Source organism: Octodon degus, unplaced genomic scaffold (genome assembly GCF_000260255.1).
Source record: "Octodon degus isolate 3935 unplaced genomic scaffold, OctDeg1.0 scaffold00119, whole genome shotgun sequence".
Classification (NCBI taxonomy): domain Eukaryota; kingdom Metazoa; phylum Chordata; class Mammalia; order Rodentia; family Octodontidae; genus Octodon; species Octodon degus.
Window position 1 is genome coordinate 765,092 of NW_004524695.1, and position 21,766 is coordinate 786,857.

Here is a 21,766-nt window from a genome sequence, read left to right on the forward strand (position 1 = left end):
AAGTAAACTATCAAAGTTGATTAACTGTCAAAGTTACTAAGTAAACTATCAAAATGCATAACTTGGGGAGGAGGAACCTAGCTCAGTAGAGTAAGGGCTTCCCTGGAGAGCGCAATCCCCCAGAAAAAAAAAAACTATCTTAGCACCACAGAAGGAAACGTCGGCAATTCAATGTACAATAAAAGCACTGTATTAACTGCAGAAAAATTGTAAGCCATCACAACTCTTAAAATGAGAAAGTGGGTGGCTCTGAAAAGAGCCTTTGGGTTGTATGCTTCAGCGACCGTGCTCACTTGGAGCTGGTGTACTTGGTGACAGCCTTGGTGCCCTCAGACACAGCGTGCTTGGCCAGCTCCCCGGGCAGCAGCAGCCTCACGGCCGTCTGGATCTCCCGAGAGGTGATGGTGGAGCGCTTGTTGTAGTGCGCCAGGCGCGACGCCTCGCCCGCGATGCGCTCGAAGATGTCGTTGACGAACGAGTTCATGATGCCCATGGCCTTGGACGAGATGCCCGTGTCCGGGTGCACCTGCTTGAGCACCTTGTACACGTACACCGAGTAGCTCTCCTTGCGGCTGCGCTTGCGCTTCTTGCCGTCCTTCTTCTGCGCCTTGGTCACCGCCTTCTTGGAGCCCTTCTTCGGGGCAGGCGCCGACTTCGCTGGCTCAGGCATATTAGCAGAACTCTATCTGAAACAAACCAAAGATGAAACGCAGTAAGCAGAGAGCCACGAAACAGTTCATTTATAGGGCTTGTATGCAAATAAGGATTCAAGAACATTCAGATCTGATTTGAAAACATACTGGTGACGTAATATATGCAAATTTGACTAGTGAACTCTAGTTTTTATTGGTTAGCCAGGCAAGGACACTCTTAACCAATCAACTCTTGCAGTTTACACTTCCGCCTACCACTATAAGAGTGTTCACGTTGCTTAAAGCAGAACATTTCTTTCCTTCCATTTTAGCTGTTTAGTCTCCAGTTACTGAGAAACTAGCATGTCTGGACGCGGCAAGCAGGGCGGCAAGGCTCGCGCCAAGGCCAAGACGCGCTCGTCCCGCGCCGGGCTGCAGTTCCCCGTGGGCCGCGTGCACCGCCTGCTGCGCAAGGGCAACTACGCCGAGCGCGTGGGCGCCGGCGCCCCGGTCTACCTGGCGGCGGTGCTCGAGTACCTGACGGCCGAGATCCTGGAGCTGGCGGGCAACGCGGCGCGCGACAACAAGAAGACGCGCATCATTCCGCGCCACCTGCAGCTGGCCATCCGCAACGACGAGGAGCTCAACAAGCTGCTGGGCAAGGTGACGATCGCGCAGGGCGGCGTGCTGCCCAACATCCAGGCCGTGCTGCTGCCCAAGAAGACCGAGAGCCACCACAAGGCCAAGGGCAAGTGAAGAGTTAGCGCTAGTTAGCCGTTTTTCCGGAAAACAAAGGCTCTTTTCAGAGCCACCCAATTGCTTTGTGAAGTGCTGCAATGCTTCGAGACCCCAACATATTCTTTTCAGCGTCGTTTCAGGATTTCACTGATGATCAGCTTTAAGCATCATCCAGTGGAAAGTAATTCTTTGTCCTAGGATACTAGTTTAAATTCCTAAGCTTTTACAGGGAGTTGCAGAGAAATGAAACGTTGTTATTTTCAGTCAAATGAGTAAGGAAAAAATATTTTCAGCAAAACGGTACCGAGGCAATATAAGTTAAGTATAATGTGGGAAAACAAATTTTGTGTTATGTTACCGTTTGGGCATGCGCTTAAGTACCCACAATTTCAGGTATTGTGTGTCCATACATTCTCACAATATTTGACAGTATGAATAAAAGTTCAAAATTTAAAAATCAAATTTCAGGACCGGATGTTTTAAATTGTGGAGAAGAGGGCGATTCTACCAGCAATAATATGTTCAATTTGGATTTTTACCCTTCAGGAAAGTATAATTAAGAAAAGTCAACACTACATCCTGCTTACCTTTGCATGTGTTAAAAAGGGACTAACTGGAAGCCTACTGCTCCATCTGTCTGAAGGGAATAGCAAGGGACCAACAATCCCGACTTGACTAGCCTCTAAAAATAGTAATGCCTGCCCGTAGCTGTCCTTTCTATTGTATCCTTAGGGAGCTGTGGAGGTGCAAGTGCAGTGGCTCAGCACCCCAAATAAGCAGCTGGTCACCAGAGCTTCAGTTCTCCCTGCCAGGCGCTGTGGCCTAGAGCCCGATCTCGTGCTACCAGAAATGAATCAAGCTGTGTACGTGAAATGTCTGAATTCTCATAGTGTAAAATTGTGACATTCTTCCTTTACTTGTTCATCAAGATACACAGAATGGAATATTTTCTAAATTGGAAGATAATTGACCTAATTTTCTTATGTCAGTGTTTTCTACTATTTTTCTAGGTTATAGGAAGAACAATTCATCTTTCTTTTTTCATGAAATGTAGTTAGACATTTGTATAAGGCTTAAATTTAGTGATACATATGAGTTTAAAAATCAGTTTGGGATGTTTTCCCTTTAAACTGCATTTTTATTTCTAGTTTTATTTTGGCAGAACTGGGAATTGAACTCTGGCCCTTGCACTAGCCAGGCAAGCACTTATTCCACTGAGCCATCTCCCCAGCCCTAAAACTGCACTTTCAGAGGAAAAAAGTGCACAAAATATGTAGTAGTTGCTGTCTATTGACTGCATATGAAAAATTACAATAGTAATGTTTCGTCACTACCTTTTTCCTGCATTAACAGTGATCGTGATAAGCCTCCCTCTTTTTCTAGTGTGACTTGTTTTTATTTAATGTGTCATTCTGTGTTGTTACATTGATATCAAAGTTTTAAGGGGAAAACTTCAGCTGTAAGAGAGCCATGAATCTAGACCTTACCATTATTGGCAAAATATCATTCAAGGAGCTGTGCAGTGGAGCATGTGGAATGTTAATTAGGTTAGTGTGGCTGGAAGGGACGAATAGACTTGGATTACTGGTATTTTCAGCCTGATAGAAACTAAAGTTTTACAGGAAAGGAACATTTAAAGGGAAGGTTTGGAGTTTTATGTATGGCTTTCAGCATAGGTAACCCTGTTATGTCTGGGTGACCATTACCTCGGGACTGGTTCCTTAGATTGCTCAACAGGAGGCTTTATGGCTTCTGCTTCTGCTCACCAGTCTGACCTCTTCATTTAAGAATCCAGAAGGCTTTGCTTTTATAGAAATATACAAAGTACCTTGGAGGTTTATGGCAGTAATTGAAGATTTCTAGGTGTTGCTCTTCAGTAGAAGGCTTTACAAAAATTGAGAACTATGTCCCTGTAAATCTTCTCATTCCTGAAGGGGGATGAGGTAAATCACATAAATTTGTCTATATAAACCTTGCATTTTGTTTTTATTTTATTTAGATTTTTTTTTTTTTTTTTTTGCATTACTGGGAATTGAACTCAGGGCCTGGAGCTTGCCAGGCAAGTGCCTATTCTACTGAGCTAGCATTTCCTTTTTAGAAAGATACTCTTGTAGTGATTCACCTGATCACATACAGAAGTGAACAGAAATTTGAGCCAAAGGTTTATGATAATGACATAGGCAGATATAAAATGGAGCCGGTGATGCCAAGGTTTGTCCTGTGTTTAAACATTAGCCGTCTGCAAACCCAGCTTTGGAAGCCCTGTTAGATAGTCTCTATTGCTAAATTCCTTAGAAATTTATTGAACATCCATTATTTTCCAAAGCTTATGCTATCAAGGTTATGTAAAGAATAAGACATGGAGAAATTAAAGGACGACTCCTGATACAATGCTTGCCAGTGAATAATAGTAGCAGTAAAAACTATAGACAAATTTACGATTTCCATAAGCCATATTTTGAAAACTAAAAAATATATAACATGTACTTAATGTCAAATGTCAAAATATCATTTTAGAATATAATCAGTATGAAACATTTATCAATGTAAACTTTCTTACTGTTGTTCACCCTTAAGATTCCAAGTTGAATGTATATTTTATTCAATCTTGTTACTAAGTTTTATTGGAAAAATATATTGCATTCATATTTCATAAATTTTATTGTTAAAACAGTTTTACACTTATGAGTCGTTCAGCTATAGCTAATATCTAATAAATGAATCAAATATTCAAGGACACAAAAAGTTCCAAACTATTTTTTGAGACAGTGGACATCAAATGAGCAATTGTTTTTGGGGTGTGGATGGTGATGAAAATTGAGAAAGTCGGGGGAATGGTTAAATGTAACCAAATGAATTTTTCAGGCTTTTTGAATCACATAAGTATCCATAGTTGGAGATTATGATAGCAACAGAAGGTAGTTTCAGATTGCAAGACATTTTAACAGACGGAAAAACATTGAGGAAATAAATGTTGGGCTCAAAATAGTGATGGAATTGTCCAATACATTTCAGTATTTTTCCTTCTCCAAGATAATTTTACCTGCATTACTCTCTATTTAATTGGAATGTTTTTTCCCCCACAAGAGACTCATTTATTTCAGGTTTTTATGAAATGCATGACAATGTTCTATTTCTGAAAATGTCCACAAACTCCAAAGTAGTTCGAATTTGCAAGACAAATGTCATCTGTTCCAGGGAGGATGCCTCTTGCTTGTAATTTGCACCGTGGAAGCTAATGCAGGGGAATCACTGCTAGTCGAGGTTAGACTGAGCTACATACACAGTGTTCAATATTAAACTGGCCAGTATTTGGGAGAGAAGGTATTAGGTTGACAGATGCGACTATTTTATTCTCATAGATAGAAGAAATGTTTTAGGGGTTTGAACGAGATGATTGAAGGGAATGAGGCAGGACAAGCAATGCAGCTATTGGTTCCTCTGCAGTGTCTAACGAATGCACAGACTTCTGTAGGCTCGGACATTGCCTCTGGCTCCTCCCCTTTGAACCAGACTGAGCAGGAAAAAAATGCTCAGAGGGGCGGGATCTTAGAGGGGCGGGACGCACATGTACAGCCCCTGCCTTGAAGGTTTCAAACAGGTCCGATATATCCCTATAAAAGACTTGTCCTTTGGTAGCATCCTGGGTAGCTGTTTCACTAGTTGCGCAGTTATGTCTGGTCGTGGTAAAGGAGGCAAGGGTCTCGGCAAGGGCGGCGCCAAGCGCCACCGCAAGGTGCTGCGCGACAACATTCAGGGCATCACCAAGCCCGCCATCCGCCGCCTGGCCCGGCGCGGCGGCGTCAAGCGCATCTCCGGACTCATCTACGAGGAGACTCGCGGGGTGCTCAAGGTCTTCCTGGAGAACGTCATTCGCGACGCCGTCACCTACACGGAGCACGCCAAGCGCAAGACGGTCACCGCCATGGACGTGGTCTACGCGCTTAAGCGCCAGGGTCGTACACTGTACGGCTTCGGCGGTTAAAAATGCATCCAGTCTTTTTTGATCTCTAACAAAGCAAAAGGTCCTTTTCAGGACCACCTACTTTATCTTAAAGAGTAACACACTTTAGTTGCAGCACGTTGACGCTTTAAAACTGGCAGCTGGTTATATAGAATTTTGACAAAGTCCATTTCGCAGTTTTTCGAATTTTTATAATTGGCATGCTAAGGATTTGCTTTCAAGGAGAAAAAATAATTGTCCCACCAAAAATAGGGGTTTTTTTTTTGTAGAGTGAAGTGTGCTGTATGTATGAGTAAAGTCCCTAAATTTATGGATCCTACCATATTAAACTGTTAAATTGTGTTACAGTAATGGAGACCAGGACTGTTAATGTTATTTTCTGGTGTCCATAATTGAGCTCAGGACCTTGTCTTGAATAGGCAGACTGCTGCAGAGCTTCATCCTTGACCCTGGAACTTTTTTCCCCTTTTTTCTTGCTACTTTAAAATTTTAGTCCACTCCCTACGTTACAGTTTAAAAGATACTTTTTATTCTTGTACTGTGTGCTATGCCACAGTAAGTTATGTCATAATGTAGAAGGTATGTAAAAGATTTAACCTTCACCTTCATAAATTAACCTTTTATCTTTTGTCACTAGTATGTTAGCTCAAAGTATTTAGCACAAACTTTGGCATATCTTTTTTTCTGATCCCTACACTGATCTTGGCCTAGAACCTTTAATTTTCTATATTTCTGGTTGCTTTGTCTGAAGAAGCACCTAGTCAGGATCATGTCATGTCGTTTTATGTTATTGCTTCACAGTATCCAGAATTCTATTTGAAATATCCTGAAGTGACAATTTACTGTCTTTTTCTCACTATGATATTTTCTCCCGGGACAGCTAACTCCTTTCCAGCCGTTCCTCACTCCTGGCACACAGGAACCATAACTAACAATTTGCAAACTCCAGAATGGAAATGTCAACTGCTTTTTGAGTTTTTGTTTTGTTTTCTTGTTTTGGTATCCCTTGGCCCATTTCGCTTGTGCTTTTATCACTTCTCAGTGACATGTCCCTCCCATCTGTCCAGTTGCCTGCCACCAAATGCAACCTAAATCATCTCAGTCCTTCTTCAGAAGCTTTAACTTTTTATGGCCTAAGAATAAATCTAATCTCATTGTTTGGCATATAGAACTTTCATAATTTTTATAGTTTTTACATAAGAAAGATACATTGTGTGCCTGTGTGTGTGTGTGTAGATACATTGTGTGCCTGTGTGTGTGTGTGTGCGCGCGTGCACAAGCTTATTAAATCTGTGTTTCAGGATCTTATTATAAGGTGAATTTCTGGGTCTTACCCTAGTCCTAGTGAAACAAATGCTCTGACTGGGACAACCATAGTTCTTTAACAAGGCTTGCAGGTGATTTTTAACATGAGCAATGCAGTTTGAAAGTCTCTTTGCTATATCCTTTTCCCTAATTTTATGCTTGCCACTAGAAAATGAGCGAATGGCTATTGACCTTAAGCCTCTTAAAGACTTTTGTCTATCCAGAATGTTCTTGTGTGATACAGTATTGATGGCTGATGAAATATCATTCTTTTGTCTCTAATACAACTTTGATTTTGCTTAACTTTTGGTTACACGCTTTGTGATCTAGAGGAGGCATAGTTCCTTTCAGCCTGAGGGATATGATCCTGATTCAACCATACCTAGGGTTCTAGGATCTTTACTAATGGATGGCTTGGGCCTAGATACAAGGGGAGTTTTCTGGTGCCATGAGAGCCTTCAACAGCACAGACCAGTTGCCACATGATTTATCTGAGCTTGAAACTAATCAATAAAGAACGTGTGTGTGTGTGTGTGTGTGTGTGTGTGTTGGGGAAGGGTGTAGTATTAGAGGAATTTCAGATGAGAAAAATTGCAAAGGCCCTGAGTCTGGAGGAGTTGTGGCTAATTCCAAACCTTGGAAGACAACAAAAATGAACAAAGAAAAAAATGGGGGTGAGGGAAAGGAAAATAACATTCTTGGTGTTTCGTTTTGGAGTGAAGAGGAGGCCCCAAGTTTGTAGCCTGAGTCCACAGAGTCATTTTGTGATTTTACACCAAGACTGTTGTAGAATAAAAATGAGATTAGGGGCACACACCTGAACAGGTGTGCTGTTACAATGATCATGGTGACTCTGCAAAAGAAAGTGAGGACTAGGAACTTTTAGTGTAACTCCTACCAAAATAAAAGTGAGTAGGCAAACTTGAAATACAGTTGTAAGGTGGTAGCTAACAAAAACATTTTCCTTTTCTTTTACTTAACCTGGTTGAGAATAAAAAGTGTATCTGCCTACTTACCTATTGCTTCAGGAAGTGGCTATAAACTATTTCTCAAAAGTTTATTTCTGAGTGTTGTACTTTAAGAACTAGCAACAATTAACCAAACCTTTACCTTGGTTTTCCCCAAAAGCCTCTACGCTTTTCCCTATTAACACTTAAGAAATGAGAAAAACTTCCATTGCTTGACTCTTGAGCACCAAATGACAAGGCAGAGTTCCAGTGGCCAGCATTATGAACATCAAAAGCACACCGAAGAGTGAGAATTTAGTAGTGGTGAAAGACGCCTACAAGACCCTGGGTCCTAACACAAACATTTCTTTCTCACAAGCCTACTTCATTATTTCTTAAAAGGCTGATAAGTAGTTTTCTACATTTCAGGAATTGTTAAATTGCTGTTCTTGGCTGGAGAGGAAAAAAAAATCTAAGAGTAAGAATTAGAGACCAAGCTAATCCCTTTGCTAACAATAACCACCATTTCCCAGGTTTACTAGCGTGCAGCTCTTATTATGCAAAGCTAGGTGGCTCTGAAAAGAGCCTTTGGGTTGTATGCTGCAGCGAGCGTGCTCACTTGGAGCTGGTGTACTTGGTGACAGCCTTGGTGCCCTCAGACACAGCGTGCTTGGCCAGCTCCCCGGGCAGCAGCAGCCTGACGGCCGTCTGGATCTCCCGGGAGGTGATGGTGGAGCGCTTGTTGTAGTGCGCCAGGCGCGACGCCTCGCCCGCGATGCGCTCGAAGATGTCGTTGACGAACGAGTTCATGATGCCCATGGCCTTGGACGAGATGCCCGTGTCCGGGTGCACCTGCTTGAGCACCTTGTACACGTACACCGAGTAGCTCTCCTTGCGGCTGCGCTTGCGCTTCTTGCCGTCCTTCTTCTGCGCCTTGGTCACCGCCTTCTTGGAGCCCTTCTTCGGGGCAGGCGCCGACTTCGCTGGCTCAGGCATGATTGGCTACAGCTTCCAAGAACAGAAAACAGTGAGTATCAAGCGTTGAGAGTTTGCCTATTTGTAGACAAAGGTATGCAAATGAGGACTTGAATTTTCATGTCTCTGATTGGTTCTTTCTAATACGTGTGCTTGAGAAGTCTGGAGTCTAAGTGGATCTCTTATTGGTCAAGTCGTCGGAGCCAATCCCTCCCCCAAGTCAGGCCAGCTTGTTCAGCCTCATTAATACCTTTTCCAGAATAAATTCCTGTTATTCAGAACAATTTTGCTCTGTTTTGGGGAAGCTTCTTTCTCCCATGTTTTGAAGTGTCAGGCTGGCAAAACTCGCAGCTCAGTTAACTCCATGAAATTTTGAAAACTCCTGAAGAGCAGTAATTTTAATTTTGAGTCCAGATTCTAGACCAGAGCCTGAAAAGGAGAGAGATAAAGGGGGCCAGGAAGTCAGGCAGACAGCCTCAGAACAGTGTTGGTTTTCTCCTGCTGTGTGTAGAATGTAGATAAAGCAGAAAAGGAAAGAGAACAGACCCCCGGAGAGGTAACAAGACAATTGCGTAGACAGAACCAGAGGAGAGGAAGATTTAGCGAACGCAATTCGTTGTTGTTACTGCAAAGGAGCGAATCAACGTAGGTTAGCCACAGACAGAAGACAAGAAATATCCTACCTAAATATCCCACCTAAGCTGTTTAAGAATGAAAAGAAACAGTCTAAAATGGAAAAGCCTCTTATGGAACAAGGTTACTTTCACTTTCTTTTTTTACAGAAACTGGCTTTTGTGAGGAAGTCTTCCATTCTGTTTTTCTCAGGTGATCTTCCCTTTTGTGGGTCCTCTGCCCCGTCTCTCCTCCCTCCTGCGTTTTAAGGCCCTAGGGGCAGGAGGTACCTGCACAAGTGTATTCTATAGGGAATGGTTAAGATCAAAAGATTGCTAAGAGGGGGGAACTTGGAGGCCCAGAAAAATCTGCTCATGCAAGTTTTATGAAGTAACCCTTGTGATTCATGCAGTTTTCCATCGTCAACTTCACTAGTTTAAGGCCTTCGTTCCTGATTTCATATTTTGCTACTTTCATCTAATTTAGTGTACTTGTAACCTCTACAAGCGGCTTTTTTGAGTCATTTTTTTAATGAGGACTCATGTATATGTAAAATTTATTAAATTATGTAATCTGTTCTTTTGCTAATCTGACCTATGTCACTTTAACTCTTAGGTTCAGCCAAAAGACCATGAGATGGCAGAGAATAAATTTTTCCTATTTCATGTAAGTATTTCAAAACAATAGCCTGCCTTTTCATATATAAAACTAATGCAACAGAGGCTGGCTAATTACATGATTACTTTTTTTTCTTTGTCTTTCTGATTGATTAGATACTTAATGCCATTTCTTTTTAGCTCCTGAATTTAGGTCATAAACACTGATTATCACCAGAGCGGCAAATTTTTATACATACCATTATTGCTGTGTCATTGTTCAACTGGCTCTTAGGCTAGGTGTAACTTATTTTTCTCAGCATATCTCCAGTTTTCTTAACTGTAGCCTTTTGTAGCTATGTTTTACTTTGGTGGGCCTTCTCCCAGGAGACTTTCTCCATACAGGTACTTCAACAAGACCGCGTTCTTTCTGTTGCAGTCTGCTGCTCCCATTGTGGTCTGTAGCCCAGCAGCAGGAAGTCACCTGTTAGCTTAGAGATGTAGAGTCCGGTCCAGATCTATGCACACTGCACCCTAGGGTGGTCCCCAGGAGACCTGAACTCACACTCACTGGGAGAAGAGGGCTGGGAGATGTGGGTGTATCTGTCATGTAGCTTCTGTCTTTTCCTGCTGTGGAGATTCTAGTGGCAGAATAAAAGAAAAGGCATCAAGGGACATATTTTCCTTCTGCCTCTATCCCCCATTTTTTCCAACACTTTGCCTTTTCCATTCTTTGTCTATGCTTTTTCCTCCTCATATTCGTATCTTGAAAAATGAATAGTCTGCCTCTTTAAATATAGAACAAATGTAACAATTTAAATGACCATTGCTATTAGTTTTATTTACTTGTTAAATATTAGTTTCAGCAATATCAGGTGTTTGTTAATTTCATAATTGAGAATTTGATAATTATGGAGAAAGACTCCTATCAAGAACCAAAGCTTTAGAGTTTAGTCAATATCCAGCCATTTTAGATGAGACATTCTCTGTTCAAAAATTGCCACTTTTTTTTTTTTTTTTTGTATTTTCGTTCAAGGTCTACAGGGTCTCACTATGTAGATTGGATTTGTGATCCTCCTGTGTTCAGATTCCGAAGAGCTGGGATTACAGGCGTCAACTACCATGTCTAGTTTCAATCTCCCTCTCAGGGAGCCCCAGAGGGCAGGCCATCACAGGAGGCCAGGGATGCAACCCTGGCTGTTGTGTCTGCCTAACTGTTGCTTTAATCCGTTTAGCTATTTGGCTGGCCTTTTGAGCTATTTGGCAGACCCAATTGCCACAATTTTACTTGACTGAAATTTCAGCTCTGCTATGAGATTTCACCTCACAAAGGACATTGATTTGTACAAATGCACGCGATCATTGTTAAGACACACTGCCTGGGTACACAGACCTTGTCAATCTGACTTATTTCCAATTTCTGAAAGATAGGACTAATAAAATGAGAGCACTAAGTCAGTAAAGCTTTATTATTTGCCCCATAAATAAATTTGAATTCAATCCAGGGTCTCATTCCTGCTAAGCAAGTGCTGTGAGCATGCCAATCTTTTTTCTTTTTTATTTTGAGGCAGAGTTATGTTAAGTTGTCCAAGCACACTAGAACTTGTTTGTGGCTCTCTTGACTCAGCCTCTGTAGTAGCTGGTATTACAGATGTGGCCACTACATCCAGCTATAACTAATTTTTGTTTTTTAGTTAAAACCAATCATTACATTTCTTGGGTTTATAAGATTTAAGTAATGAATCTAAAGGACCAGTCACTTAATTCAAAGGTGTCCATCCTGAATAAATGAACTTGGCCTTTTTTCCTGTATTTTTTAGGGAAGGGTCTGCAGGGTGTTCATGGTCTCATTACTAGATCAGACTCACAGTGATTCTCCCATTTACAGCCTCCCAAGTGCTGGGATTATAGGGGTGTCTCCTTGCCCAGTCTCAATTGTGGTCTCATCATGCCCCAGGAGCAGGGCCTGCACAGTAGGCCCAGGATCGAACCCAAGTCCCTTCACCTGCTTGCAGGCGCTTTAATCCTCTGAGCTATTTGGCCTGCCCTGTTCACTTACTTTTTGTTAAGAAATATATTTTTGCAAAGCATGATGGTACATGTCTCTAATCCCAGCACTCAACAGAGGCAGAGACAGGAGGATGACTGTGAGATAGAGGGTAGCCTGGGTTACATAGTGAGTTCAAGGCCAGCCTGGGCCACATAGTAAGAATCTATCTTAAAAATAAAAAAATAAAACAGTAATTTTCTTTTAAAATTACCATATGGAAAAGCAATATACCTAATTGTTCATGAGAAATTTGTACGGTCTATGTTTGGCCCTGTTGTATTGTCATAGGTGAGAAAGAACAATCATTATAGGCTATTTTTTTGTCCTATGAGTTTCTTCCAGTAGGTCATTTTCAGAACAGCAACAACAACAACAAAAGTAGAAAGATTTATTTACTTGTGGTTTTCCAGGACTCAGATCAGATCATGCTCAGTATTTTCAGTTGAAATCAATAACGTCACAGTCAAACCTTGCTGAATCTGACGTTTATAAATAAAGCACTAATAAAACTGGTTTTATTTTAGTGTAATACAGAGTTATCAAACTATATCAAATATTTATAGTCATGTGTATTGTATATCATGAAGATTTGTTGCCCAGGTCAAGCTTCTAAATCCATCTTGTTTTAAAGTATTGGGAGGCTGTGATCATTTCTTAATTCAAAGGTGTCCATCCTGAATAAATGAACTTGGCCTTTTTTCCTGTATTTTTTAGGGAAGGGTCTGCAGGGTGTTCAGGGTCTCATTACTAGATCAGACTCATAGTGATTCTCCCATTTACAGCCTCCCAAGGCTTCCAATGGCAAGTGGGAACACCAAAGTGACACCCAGGCTTTCGAAACACATTTATTTCTGTTGATGGGCACGGATGGGGATCATTCCTAGAATATCAGGCCCTGATCTCTGATGATCTGGGGCCTACATGAGATAAGCAAGCAGGAAGTACAGAATCAGAATGGCTTGTGAATTAGGGATTAGTTTATATAAGGTGCATCCCACTGACCAGCTATGCATCCCACTGACTGGCCCTTTCTAAGGGACAGGAGCAACCAGAACTGGAATAGGAGCTATCCCCAGGGCAACTAACAGACTGAAGCATACTGGCTGGGGTCTGGGGGCATTGTCTGCTGCAAGCTTACAGTAGGAAACTAGATTTGAACGTTGTTAAAGACAGGAATTGAGGGGAGCTGGCCAAATAGCTCAGCAGATAAGGTGCCTGGGGCCAGGGATTCAATCCCCAGGCCTGCTGAGCCAGCCTGACCCCTGGCACGTGCTGAGATGGCAATTGAGACTGGGCGTGGCATTGCATACCTGTAATCCCAGCTTTTGGGAAGCTGTAAACAGGCTGATCATTAAAAGTCTGAGTGGGACCCTGAATACCCTATAGACCCTTCCCCAAAAAACAAACCAGAAGTTGGCTAGTGTGTTTATAAATGAATATACTTTTCTGATAGACTGTTATTCCATAAAAACTCTAAATTTTAAAACTGATTTTTTTAGGAATACATAAAATGAAACTTCAAAATATGAGATATTAAGTTTAACATATTATATGACATTTTGCTGTATGATTTTGATCTCATCAAAGAAAATTTTGTGTTTTTCCTTTTCCAGAAAAGCATATCAGTACTGGTATATGTACAGTATTTTATATTTTTATGAAATTTTAAATTTTAAATAAAACTAATGTATGCAAGCAACTGTACTTTTTTTTTTTTTGCAGTACTGGGGATTGAATTCAGGCCCTTGCGCTTGCCAGGGAAGTGCTTACTCCACTGAGCCATCTCCCCGGCCCCTCTTTTTCTTATTTCAAAGTAGAATTACTAAAATATATCAATTACATATTAACATATATATCAGTGTGAAAATAAGCCATACTTGGAATGAAAAATAATATAAATAGATGAAAAAAAGGAAAACATTTACCAAGAGAATACAAGTGCAGCAATGTTAATATCAGTTAAAGAATAATTTTAACTACACAGATAACAAATTCACTGAGAGATAAATTAAAGATACAATACTCTTCACAGTAGTATCAAAAAATGAAATACTTAGGAAATAATCTAACAAAGGAAGTAAAAGAGCTGTAAAATGAAAATTACAACCCTCTAAAAAGAGATCGAAGAGGATTTCGGAAAATGGGAAGTTATTCCTTGCCCCAGCATAGGGAGAACCAACATCATGAAAATAGCCACACTCCCAAAATTGTTATACAGATTTAATGCAATCCTTATCAAAATACTATCAACGTACCTCACAGATCTCGAGAAAATATTCTTAAAATTTATTTGGAACCAGAAAAGACCTAGAATAGCAAAGGCAATCCTGGGCTACAAAGGCAAGGCAGGAGGCATTACAATCCCTGTCTTGAAATTATACTACAAAACTGCTGTGATAGAATCAGCATGGTACTGGCAAAAAAAGAGACTCAAGGATCTGTGGAACAGATTAGAAGATGCAAATCCAAGTGTAAACACTCTTGGCTATCTTATCTTTAACAAAGGGGCTATAGTGACTTTCTAACAGGTGATCGACTTGCAACACCCAGTTGAATTAAACTAGCATGGTGCTGGGTGCGGGAGGCCCACCTGAGGACTGTTGCCAACAGCATAAAGGAAGAACAGGTGAAGCTGCTGAAATGCTGTTAGGGATGCTGTTTAGAGAAGGTGTTGGAGCTGTTGGAAGCTGCTAATTCTCTTGGGCTGTTCTGTTGGATGACCTTGTCATGCTGCCTTTCCCAGTGAACTTTGGAGACGCTTGGGTCCTCACTTTGAGAATCAATTCCTGGCTCTAGAGGGGAAGATAGCATACTTCTCAGCCTCATGAAGCTTGTCACATTGGTTTTCCTCGTGGGAACTCAGCTTTCCTCATTGCTGGAGCAGCTCTGGACTTCACTGTCACTGAGGATGGCTGTGGTACTTTTGGGGGGGCTCTGGTGCTCATCTTGAGCATTGCATCCTAGCTCCAGTTCAGATCCCTCAGCCTGCTAGCATAGATCCTTCATCCCATTGCATAGACTTCCTAGCTTCTACCACTGACCTTCTATCCCTGATCTGGGTCTTTCCAGCACAGATCCATGAAGCGGGCCTGCACAATATTTTTTTGTAGGCTCTAGGCCTCCAGCTGGACTGGTAGGGGTCATTGTTATGAGCTCTAGGCCCTTAGCTGGATTTGTTAGCATTTAGTGTGTGGATAAATTTTATAAACTTGTAGTATGGGATTCTTATGTGATTCATTATAAAATACTCTTATAAAATGTATCCTGTTCTATATTGTTCACTTTGCACAAACCCCAAACTGCAACAGGGGCCAAAGATGTTTACTGAAAGAAAGATAGCCTCTTTAACAAATGGTACTGGAAAAACTGGCTTTTTACATATAGAAAACTAAAACTAGACACGGGTCTATTGCTATGCACTAAACTTTGAACTATCTAAATTGTATAAAGAACTAAAAAAAATTTGGCCATCAAAATTTAAAGACCCAATCCAAAAATGGGCATGTGAGATGAATACACACTTCTCAGAAGAAGAAATACAAGTGGAAAATAAATACAGGAAAAAATGTTCCCCATCACTGGCCACTTGAAGAAAATGCAAATTAAAACAACATTGAGATAATATCTCACCCCAGAAAAAATGGCTATCATAAAGAAATCAACTAATAACAAATGCTCGGGAGGCTGTGGGGAAAAAGGACCCCTTCTCTACTGCTGGTGGGAAGGTAGACTGATACAACCACTATGGAAATCAGTGTGGCGACTCCTCCAAAAACTAGGACTGGAAATCCCATTCAATCCAGCTCTTCCCCTTCTGGGTATTTTCCCAAAACAGCAGAAAACATATGTGCACCCATGTTTATAGCAGCACAATTTGTTAAAGCACAATCTTGGAAACAATGAAAATGCCCATCACATGACATGTGTATAACAAAGATGTGGCATTTTTACACAGTGGAGCATTACTCAGCTATAAAGACAAAGCCTTTACAGGTATGTGGATGCAACTAGAGGCTATAAGTGAATTAAGTCAGACCCACATGTGTAAATATATTATCTTCCTAGTGTAAGAATCTGGAAGGATAAATAAAACCTGAAAGGTATAATAGATATAGTAAAACAGAAAGAAACTTACCTTAAGGATTAAACAAAGAAGATGAGAGAGAGGAGAAAAAGGAAAAAAATCAAAGAGGGAAAAAAATGCAAGTATATATATAGGATGGCTGAGATGATTGTATATATAATTTCCATCTGTTTTTTGAAAATAGCAGTTAATGTCTAGAATTTTCCCCTTGATGAACTCTATATACTGATATCTGCGATCTGAGCAACTACATCAGGACAGCGATGCGTAATACAAAACCCATGGCTGAATACCTCTCATCTTGGTCTTCTAAATGTGTACCATTTCTAATGTCTTATCAGTTATTATACTCTTTAAAATAAACAAAAATAGACAAGGAAAAACATTAAGATTTCTTGAAAGCAAGCACCAATATCCAGTTATTTCCCCAATCTTGTATGACTGTATCTGTTAATCTGAGCAACAGATTTGCTGATAAAAATAGATAATAAAACAACAATTTTTTAATTAGTTGTTCCTCTTTTGAAAATCTGTATCAAAAGTATTGTTGTATGTTACCCTGTTTCTGTCTTTTTGTATTTGTCTTTTTGTCTTCTGTTTTTATTGTCAAAATAAAATGTAGACAATAAAATAGAAAAAATTAAGGTTTCTTGAAAGCAAGCACTAATAATTACTTGTCCAATTTTGCATAACTATTTCTGTTAATCTGAGCAACAGATCTAATGATTAAAATATATAATATAACAACCATTGTTAATTAGCTGGTCTTGTTTTAAATCTGTAACATGTGCTGCTATATGTTCTCCTATTTCTGTCTTTGTTTCTATACATTTTTGTTTGTTTTTACTGTTAAAAATAAAATAAAGGGCCAGGGAAATGGCTCAGTGGAATAAGGCCTTCCCTGGCAAGCGCAAGGGCCTGAGTTCAATCCCCGGTTCTGAAAAAAAAATAAATAAATAAAAAAAATAAAAATAAATAAAAGAAAAGAAAAGAATAATTTTAAGCTCACAGTAGATAGGGTTGCTGTGAAATCCTATTTGCAAGGAGAAAAATCCAGATATTTTGGGAAGGTATTGTACAGCAAAACACCTAGAGAGTAGAAATATCTATTACTACATCCCTGCCCTGCTAATAAAAAATAAAATGAAAATTTCTCTGAAAGTTCCTTACAATTAAAACCTAGGGCGCAAAACTAGGGTGGTAAACATAGTTACCACAGCTACGGTTCCCTGGGCCAAATACTGTTATTAGGAGATTCTGAGCTATGGGATTTAATGTATGTCCCTTGGGAAAGAGGATTCTACAGTCTCAGCAGAATTAAGTTGCCTGGCATAAATGCAAGAGTCTTTGAAAATGCTTTAAATAGAAGCGGGCGGCGGGCGGGGTGTGATAGGGATGGAAAAAAAATCTGCTCTTCTGTCTCTCAAAGCCTTGCAAAGAAAGTATTAAGGCTTGTGTCTAGATTTTCCTCTGAAGGGTCAGGCAGTCAAAGGTGTTTTTTTTGTTGTTGTTTTTTTTTAAAGTGGCTCGATCTAGGATGTGAGACTCTGGGATTCACTGTGAGATGCTGGGATTAAGGGTGTGTGACTCCTACATTACTCCAAGATTGGTTTGGCAGAGTAGTAAGTGTGGATAACTGGAAGGCCCACTGTGCCTGTGAATGCAGTCTATCCTAAGAGCAGGTAGCTGGGAAGAGGTAAAGGGGAGAGACAGCCTGCTCCGCAGCTTTCCGAGCTGCTTTGCTACTTTCTTGCCTTCCTACCTTCTGCTTGCCTAAAACTGTTTGTCCTTTGCAAAGCTTTTCTGCTATGTCACCTTACCTTGGAGATCACCAACTCCAAGGAAGAGGAACGAAGATAGGAGAGTAGAGGGATGTTTGCTCTAAAGTTTCAATCTAGATTTGCTCAGACTCTGAAGTTTTCATGGAGAGGGTTATCAGATTAAAGTGATGTGCGGTCCTCTTGTCACAAAAGGCAAAGAAATCCCTTCTCAGGAAATCCAGAGCCTTCAAAGTGGTATGGCCCCAGATAGTTCATGTGGAATGCATTTGGGACACAAGTTCTCTAGATCTACATAGGTTTATTTATTGAGTGATTGATTTAGCACTATAACCGGCTTAAAAACATTTGATTAAAAATTTAGTGAAACACAAATTGTATGAATATAATGATTAATATGATAGGTAGTTAAAAAAAGATCTCTTTTATGCCCTACAACCAAAACGATGCCAAGCCCACTTGAATTGTACAAGTTTTGGTGAATTTCAGGTATTTGAAAATCTTTATTTTACACAATCAATAGGAAAATAGATCTTTTTCTTGTTTGAAATAATATGAATTTATCATTAAAGTGAAGCAGGAGCCGGGGAGATAGCTCAGTGGAATAAGTGCTTGCCTCGCAAGCGCAAGGTCCTGAGTTTGATCCCTGGTATCACCAAAAAATAAAAAATAAAACTTAGGGCCGGCCAAATAGCTCAGCGGAGGAGGTGTGTGTGTGTGGGGGGGGTTGATTCCCAGGCCCAACTCGGGGCAGGCTGATACAGCAACTGAGACTGGGCGTGGTGGCGCACACCTGTAATCCCAGCACTTGGGAGGCTGTAAACAGGAGAGTCACTAGGAGTCTGATCTAGTAGTGAGACCCTGAACACCCTGTAGACCCTTCCCTAAAATACAAAAAAAGAAAAAAAAGTGAAGGAAAACAGGAAAAAGCCCCAAAATGTAGAAAGAAGTGGTGGGGGAGGAGGTAAAGGAGAAAGAGAAAGAAAACAATAGGAAAGGAAATTGTAGTCCCACTTCACTTATAAAAATTCATTTAAAAAAGTCCTGTTTAAAATGTTAGAAGATGAAAGCTAACAGGGCATTTAATTTCAGAATAGTTTATTCTAGGAATAAAGAACATTTAACATAAATCTGCAAGCATAAGAGATTAATAGAAAAGCTAGTTATCTTCGTAAGGCTGTGATCTTAATCACCAGGGGGCGCCCGCAGTCAGTGTCGCCTTGTAAAGGCACGGGCAGCCCCACATAGCAGCTGGAGTGGCATAAGGTGGCGGGAGCTTAAGGAATGACACGCTGTCCTCACGGCGTGGGGCCGGGGTGGGACTGGCCCAGAAGCACCGTTCGGCGCGAGAAAGCGTACAGACCTCGCAGAAAACAGTGTGAGAGAGCCTAGCAGGACTGTCCCATCGGAGAGGCTGAAGAGGCGTGGCGATGTTGTCCTATCAGAGAACCGCCACGAGGGGGCGTGGCGGGACAGCCCTATCGGAGAGCCGGTAGGCGGGCCCTCACGTTTGCTGCTACGTCTGCGCAGTCGTACCTGCAGGAAAGCTGCCGGATCCCGGAGCTCCCACACAGTTTAAAGCTGCAAACCTTTGGGATTTGAATGGTTATTTGGTACTAGCAGTTGAGACAAGTTCAAGTCTCATCTCCGTGTCCCCAGACCAGCTGAACTGGCTTTGCGTAGGTACTTCAGAAATACAAATTATCAGGTCCCTCCAGCAGACCTAGTGAGTGAGTAAATTCGCAGGTGGCACCAGCAATCTGTGCTCATAAAAATGTATCAGGAAATTGTGGCGCACACCGAAGGTTGAGACTGTATCGAGATATTGTTTACTTCACACACTGGAAGTAAATTCAAATGGTGGATTAGGTAAATTAAGCTCGTTTACCTTCAGGATCACTTCTAGGGCCCAAATAGTGCTTAAGGCCTAACTCACTTCGGCCTTGACTCTATAAAATAATGTGAATGGATGGATGGGTGCAAGTACGTATAGGTAGGTGGAGAAAGAAGAGACTATAATAAAGGCTTGAATTAATAATGAAACCACAATTTCAGTTCTCCACACATTTTATCAGTCATGTTTAATTTACAGACTTTCAGCTCTCCTCTCATGTAAACTTCTTGTGGAAAGGTTAGTCCAGGGTAAACAATTCCTAGTAACTAGTCTTGTAAAAGATACAAATTCTAATTGAGCATCTTGGTGCATACCTGTAATTTCAGTCCCTGGAGGATGAGGCAAAAAGATTTAAAAAGCAAGATAGCAAGACTTGCCTAAAATAATAATAATAATAATAATAATAATAATAACATAAATTCTACTTTTATAAATCAGTTAAGAATGAAAAAGCTACAACAACTTGCTTAATCTCTTGTGTTCAAGTAAATACTTTGTTTTTGGTACCGAGGATCAAACTCAGGACCTTGCACTTGTCACACAAGTGCTTACGCTGCTGAACTATCTCCCTGGCCCAGTAAATAACTTTTTTTTTTTTTTCTTAGTTCAACAAGAAGATTTTTTACTGCTAGGGTTTAAACAAGATATCATGTCGGCATCTTGTATTATGACTAACTACTATGAAGACACCAATATGCGATGTATTAATTATTGTAACTGTCCAACTAACCTGTTTTTTTTTTCCTTTTCAAAGTTTTATTGATAAACATATAGCAATGAGACAGTTTCAAATCAAATCGAAAGTACAGTTTCAACAAATAATACACTGCATATATTCTTCTTAGTGGTTAATTGCTGTATAAGATGCAGACTTGTGATCCTACTTACAAACACCATTAGAAAAAATCATTCTATTCATTAAGAGAATGCAACTATATATCTATCCCAACCACTTTGAATACACAGATACAAAATGGACATTCATAGTTATACCCCAATTTTTCTTTAAGTTCCGTTGTTGAATATTATAGGTGTGTAGACTCAGCAAAATATTCTAAAAGAGTACAGAAGCCCATAATAGCATTGGGTCTTCTGTTTAATTGGCAATGTCAGAAATTATTGACGTGAGACCCCCACAGCTCAACATAACAACATGGCTTTACTTCCTATATTTCATCTTCATACTTTTCTACTGGATGGTTAAGACCAAGGTAAAGCAGAACCTATGCAACAAGAGTTGTAGCTTTTTGGTTTGAGAAGGTCAGTGAAATGCCCTCAGGATTTATCCTGAGATCCTGTACCTCAGATTGTAGAACCTTTGTCAGTGCAGCCATGTGGATGAGTCACGGCCAAGTAAATAACTTTTTGATGAATCAATGTGCGGCAAACCAGGATAGGTTAAATTTGCAAAGGACGTGCACTAGTCAATCATTTTTATATAGATGAGACTTTCCATACATCACAACTTCTATGGAAAGATTTTTTTTCCCCCCCTATGGAAAGATTTTTATTTTCACTTAATTTATGAATTAATTTCTTCTCTACATTAATATGTACTTCTTACCTAATTAAATATATTTAAAAAATGTGCTTTAGATGCCATTTTATCATCAGCAGTAATATTTTCTATATAAAGAGGATGTTTTTTACATGTGCTTGCATAATGGTCTACAGGAAATCTCCACTCTAATGTTGCCTTCACCTTACTCATTATTAGCATTAGCAAATAGTTCAAATCATGTTTAATTGAGGGGCATTAATATTACGATTTTACTTTGAATTCCCTCAAATATCCTTCTTAGGTGGAATTCAAATAGTTCAAAATCTCATGTCTTTCTACTTTAATTTTTGATTTGAAGAGATTTGGCAACCAACTATAATATAATATATTATTTATTACTAAATATGGTAAATGAAAACACAAGTGCTTACTAGATGTCTCTCTGCTTAAAATATTTGTGAGAATCATCTCAGAGCTTAAAGGATCTCTAAAGACTGATCTATTAATACTCTCTTGGTGTAGATGAGGAAAGTGAGAACCTTTTTTGGGTTCACTTATTTAACTGAACCATTGTGACACCTCATCCTTGTCTTCTACCCCTTTTGTTATACACATATACAAACTTAAAACAGTTAGTTACATCTCCCTGCAAATAGATTTTGAGCATCTTCTGCATGTATGGAATAACCT

At 40.2% G+C, this 21,766-nt stretch overlaps 4 protein-coding genes across 4 annotated transcripts; 2 read left to right on the plus strand and 2 right to left on the minus strand.

The window, feature by feature from the left end:
* Positions 1 to 155: 155 nt before the first annotated feature.
* On the minus strand, positions 156 to 686 carry LOC101570061 (histone H2B type 1). The gene has a single exon (XM_012516679.2). The coding sequence runs from the start codon at positions 668 to 670 to the stop codon at positions 290 to 292; it is 381 nt and encodes a 126-aa protein (XP_012372133.1). The 5' UTR covers positions 671 to 686; the 3' UTR covers positions 156 to 289.
* A 283-nt stretch (positions 687 to 969) lies between these two features.
* On the plus strand, positions 970 to 3,377 carry LOC101577491 (histone H2A type 1). The gene has a single exon (XM_023700026.1). It carries the CDS (start codon positions 996 to 998, stop codon positions 1,386 to 1,388), a length of 393 nt encoding a protein of 130 aa, XP_023555794.1. The 5' UTR covers positions 970 to 995; the 3' UTR covers positions 1,389 to 3,377.
* A 1,313-nt stretch (positions 3,378 to 4,690) lies between these two features.
* On the plus strand, positions 4,691 to 5,484 carry LOC111812285 (histone H4-like). The gene has a single exon (XM_023700022.1). It carries the CDS (start codon positions 4,939 to 4,941, stop codon positions 5,353 to 5,355), a length of 417 nt encoding a protein of 138 aa, XP_023555790.1. The 5' UTR covers positions 4,691 to 4,938; the 3' UTR covers positions 5,356 to 5,484.
* Positions 5,485 to 8,155: 2,671 nt separating this feature from the next.
* LOC101578302 (histone H2B type 1) lies at positions 8,156 to 8,607 on the minus strand. Its single transcript, XM_004640114.3, has one exon. It carries the CDS (start codon positions 8,580 to 8,582, stop codon positions 8,202 to 8,204), a length of 381 nt encoding a protein of 126 aa, XP_004640171.1. The 5' UTR covers positions 8,583 to 8,607; the 3' UTR covers positions 8,156 to 8,201.
* Between the last annotated feature and the right edge of the window lie 13,159 nt (positions 8,608 to 21,766).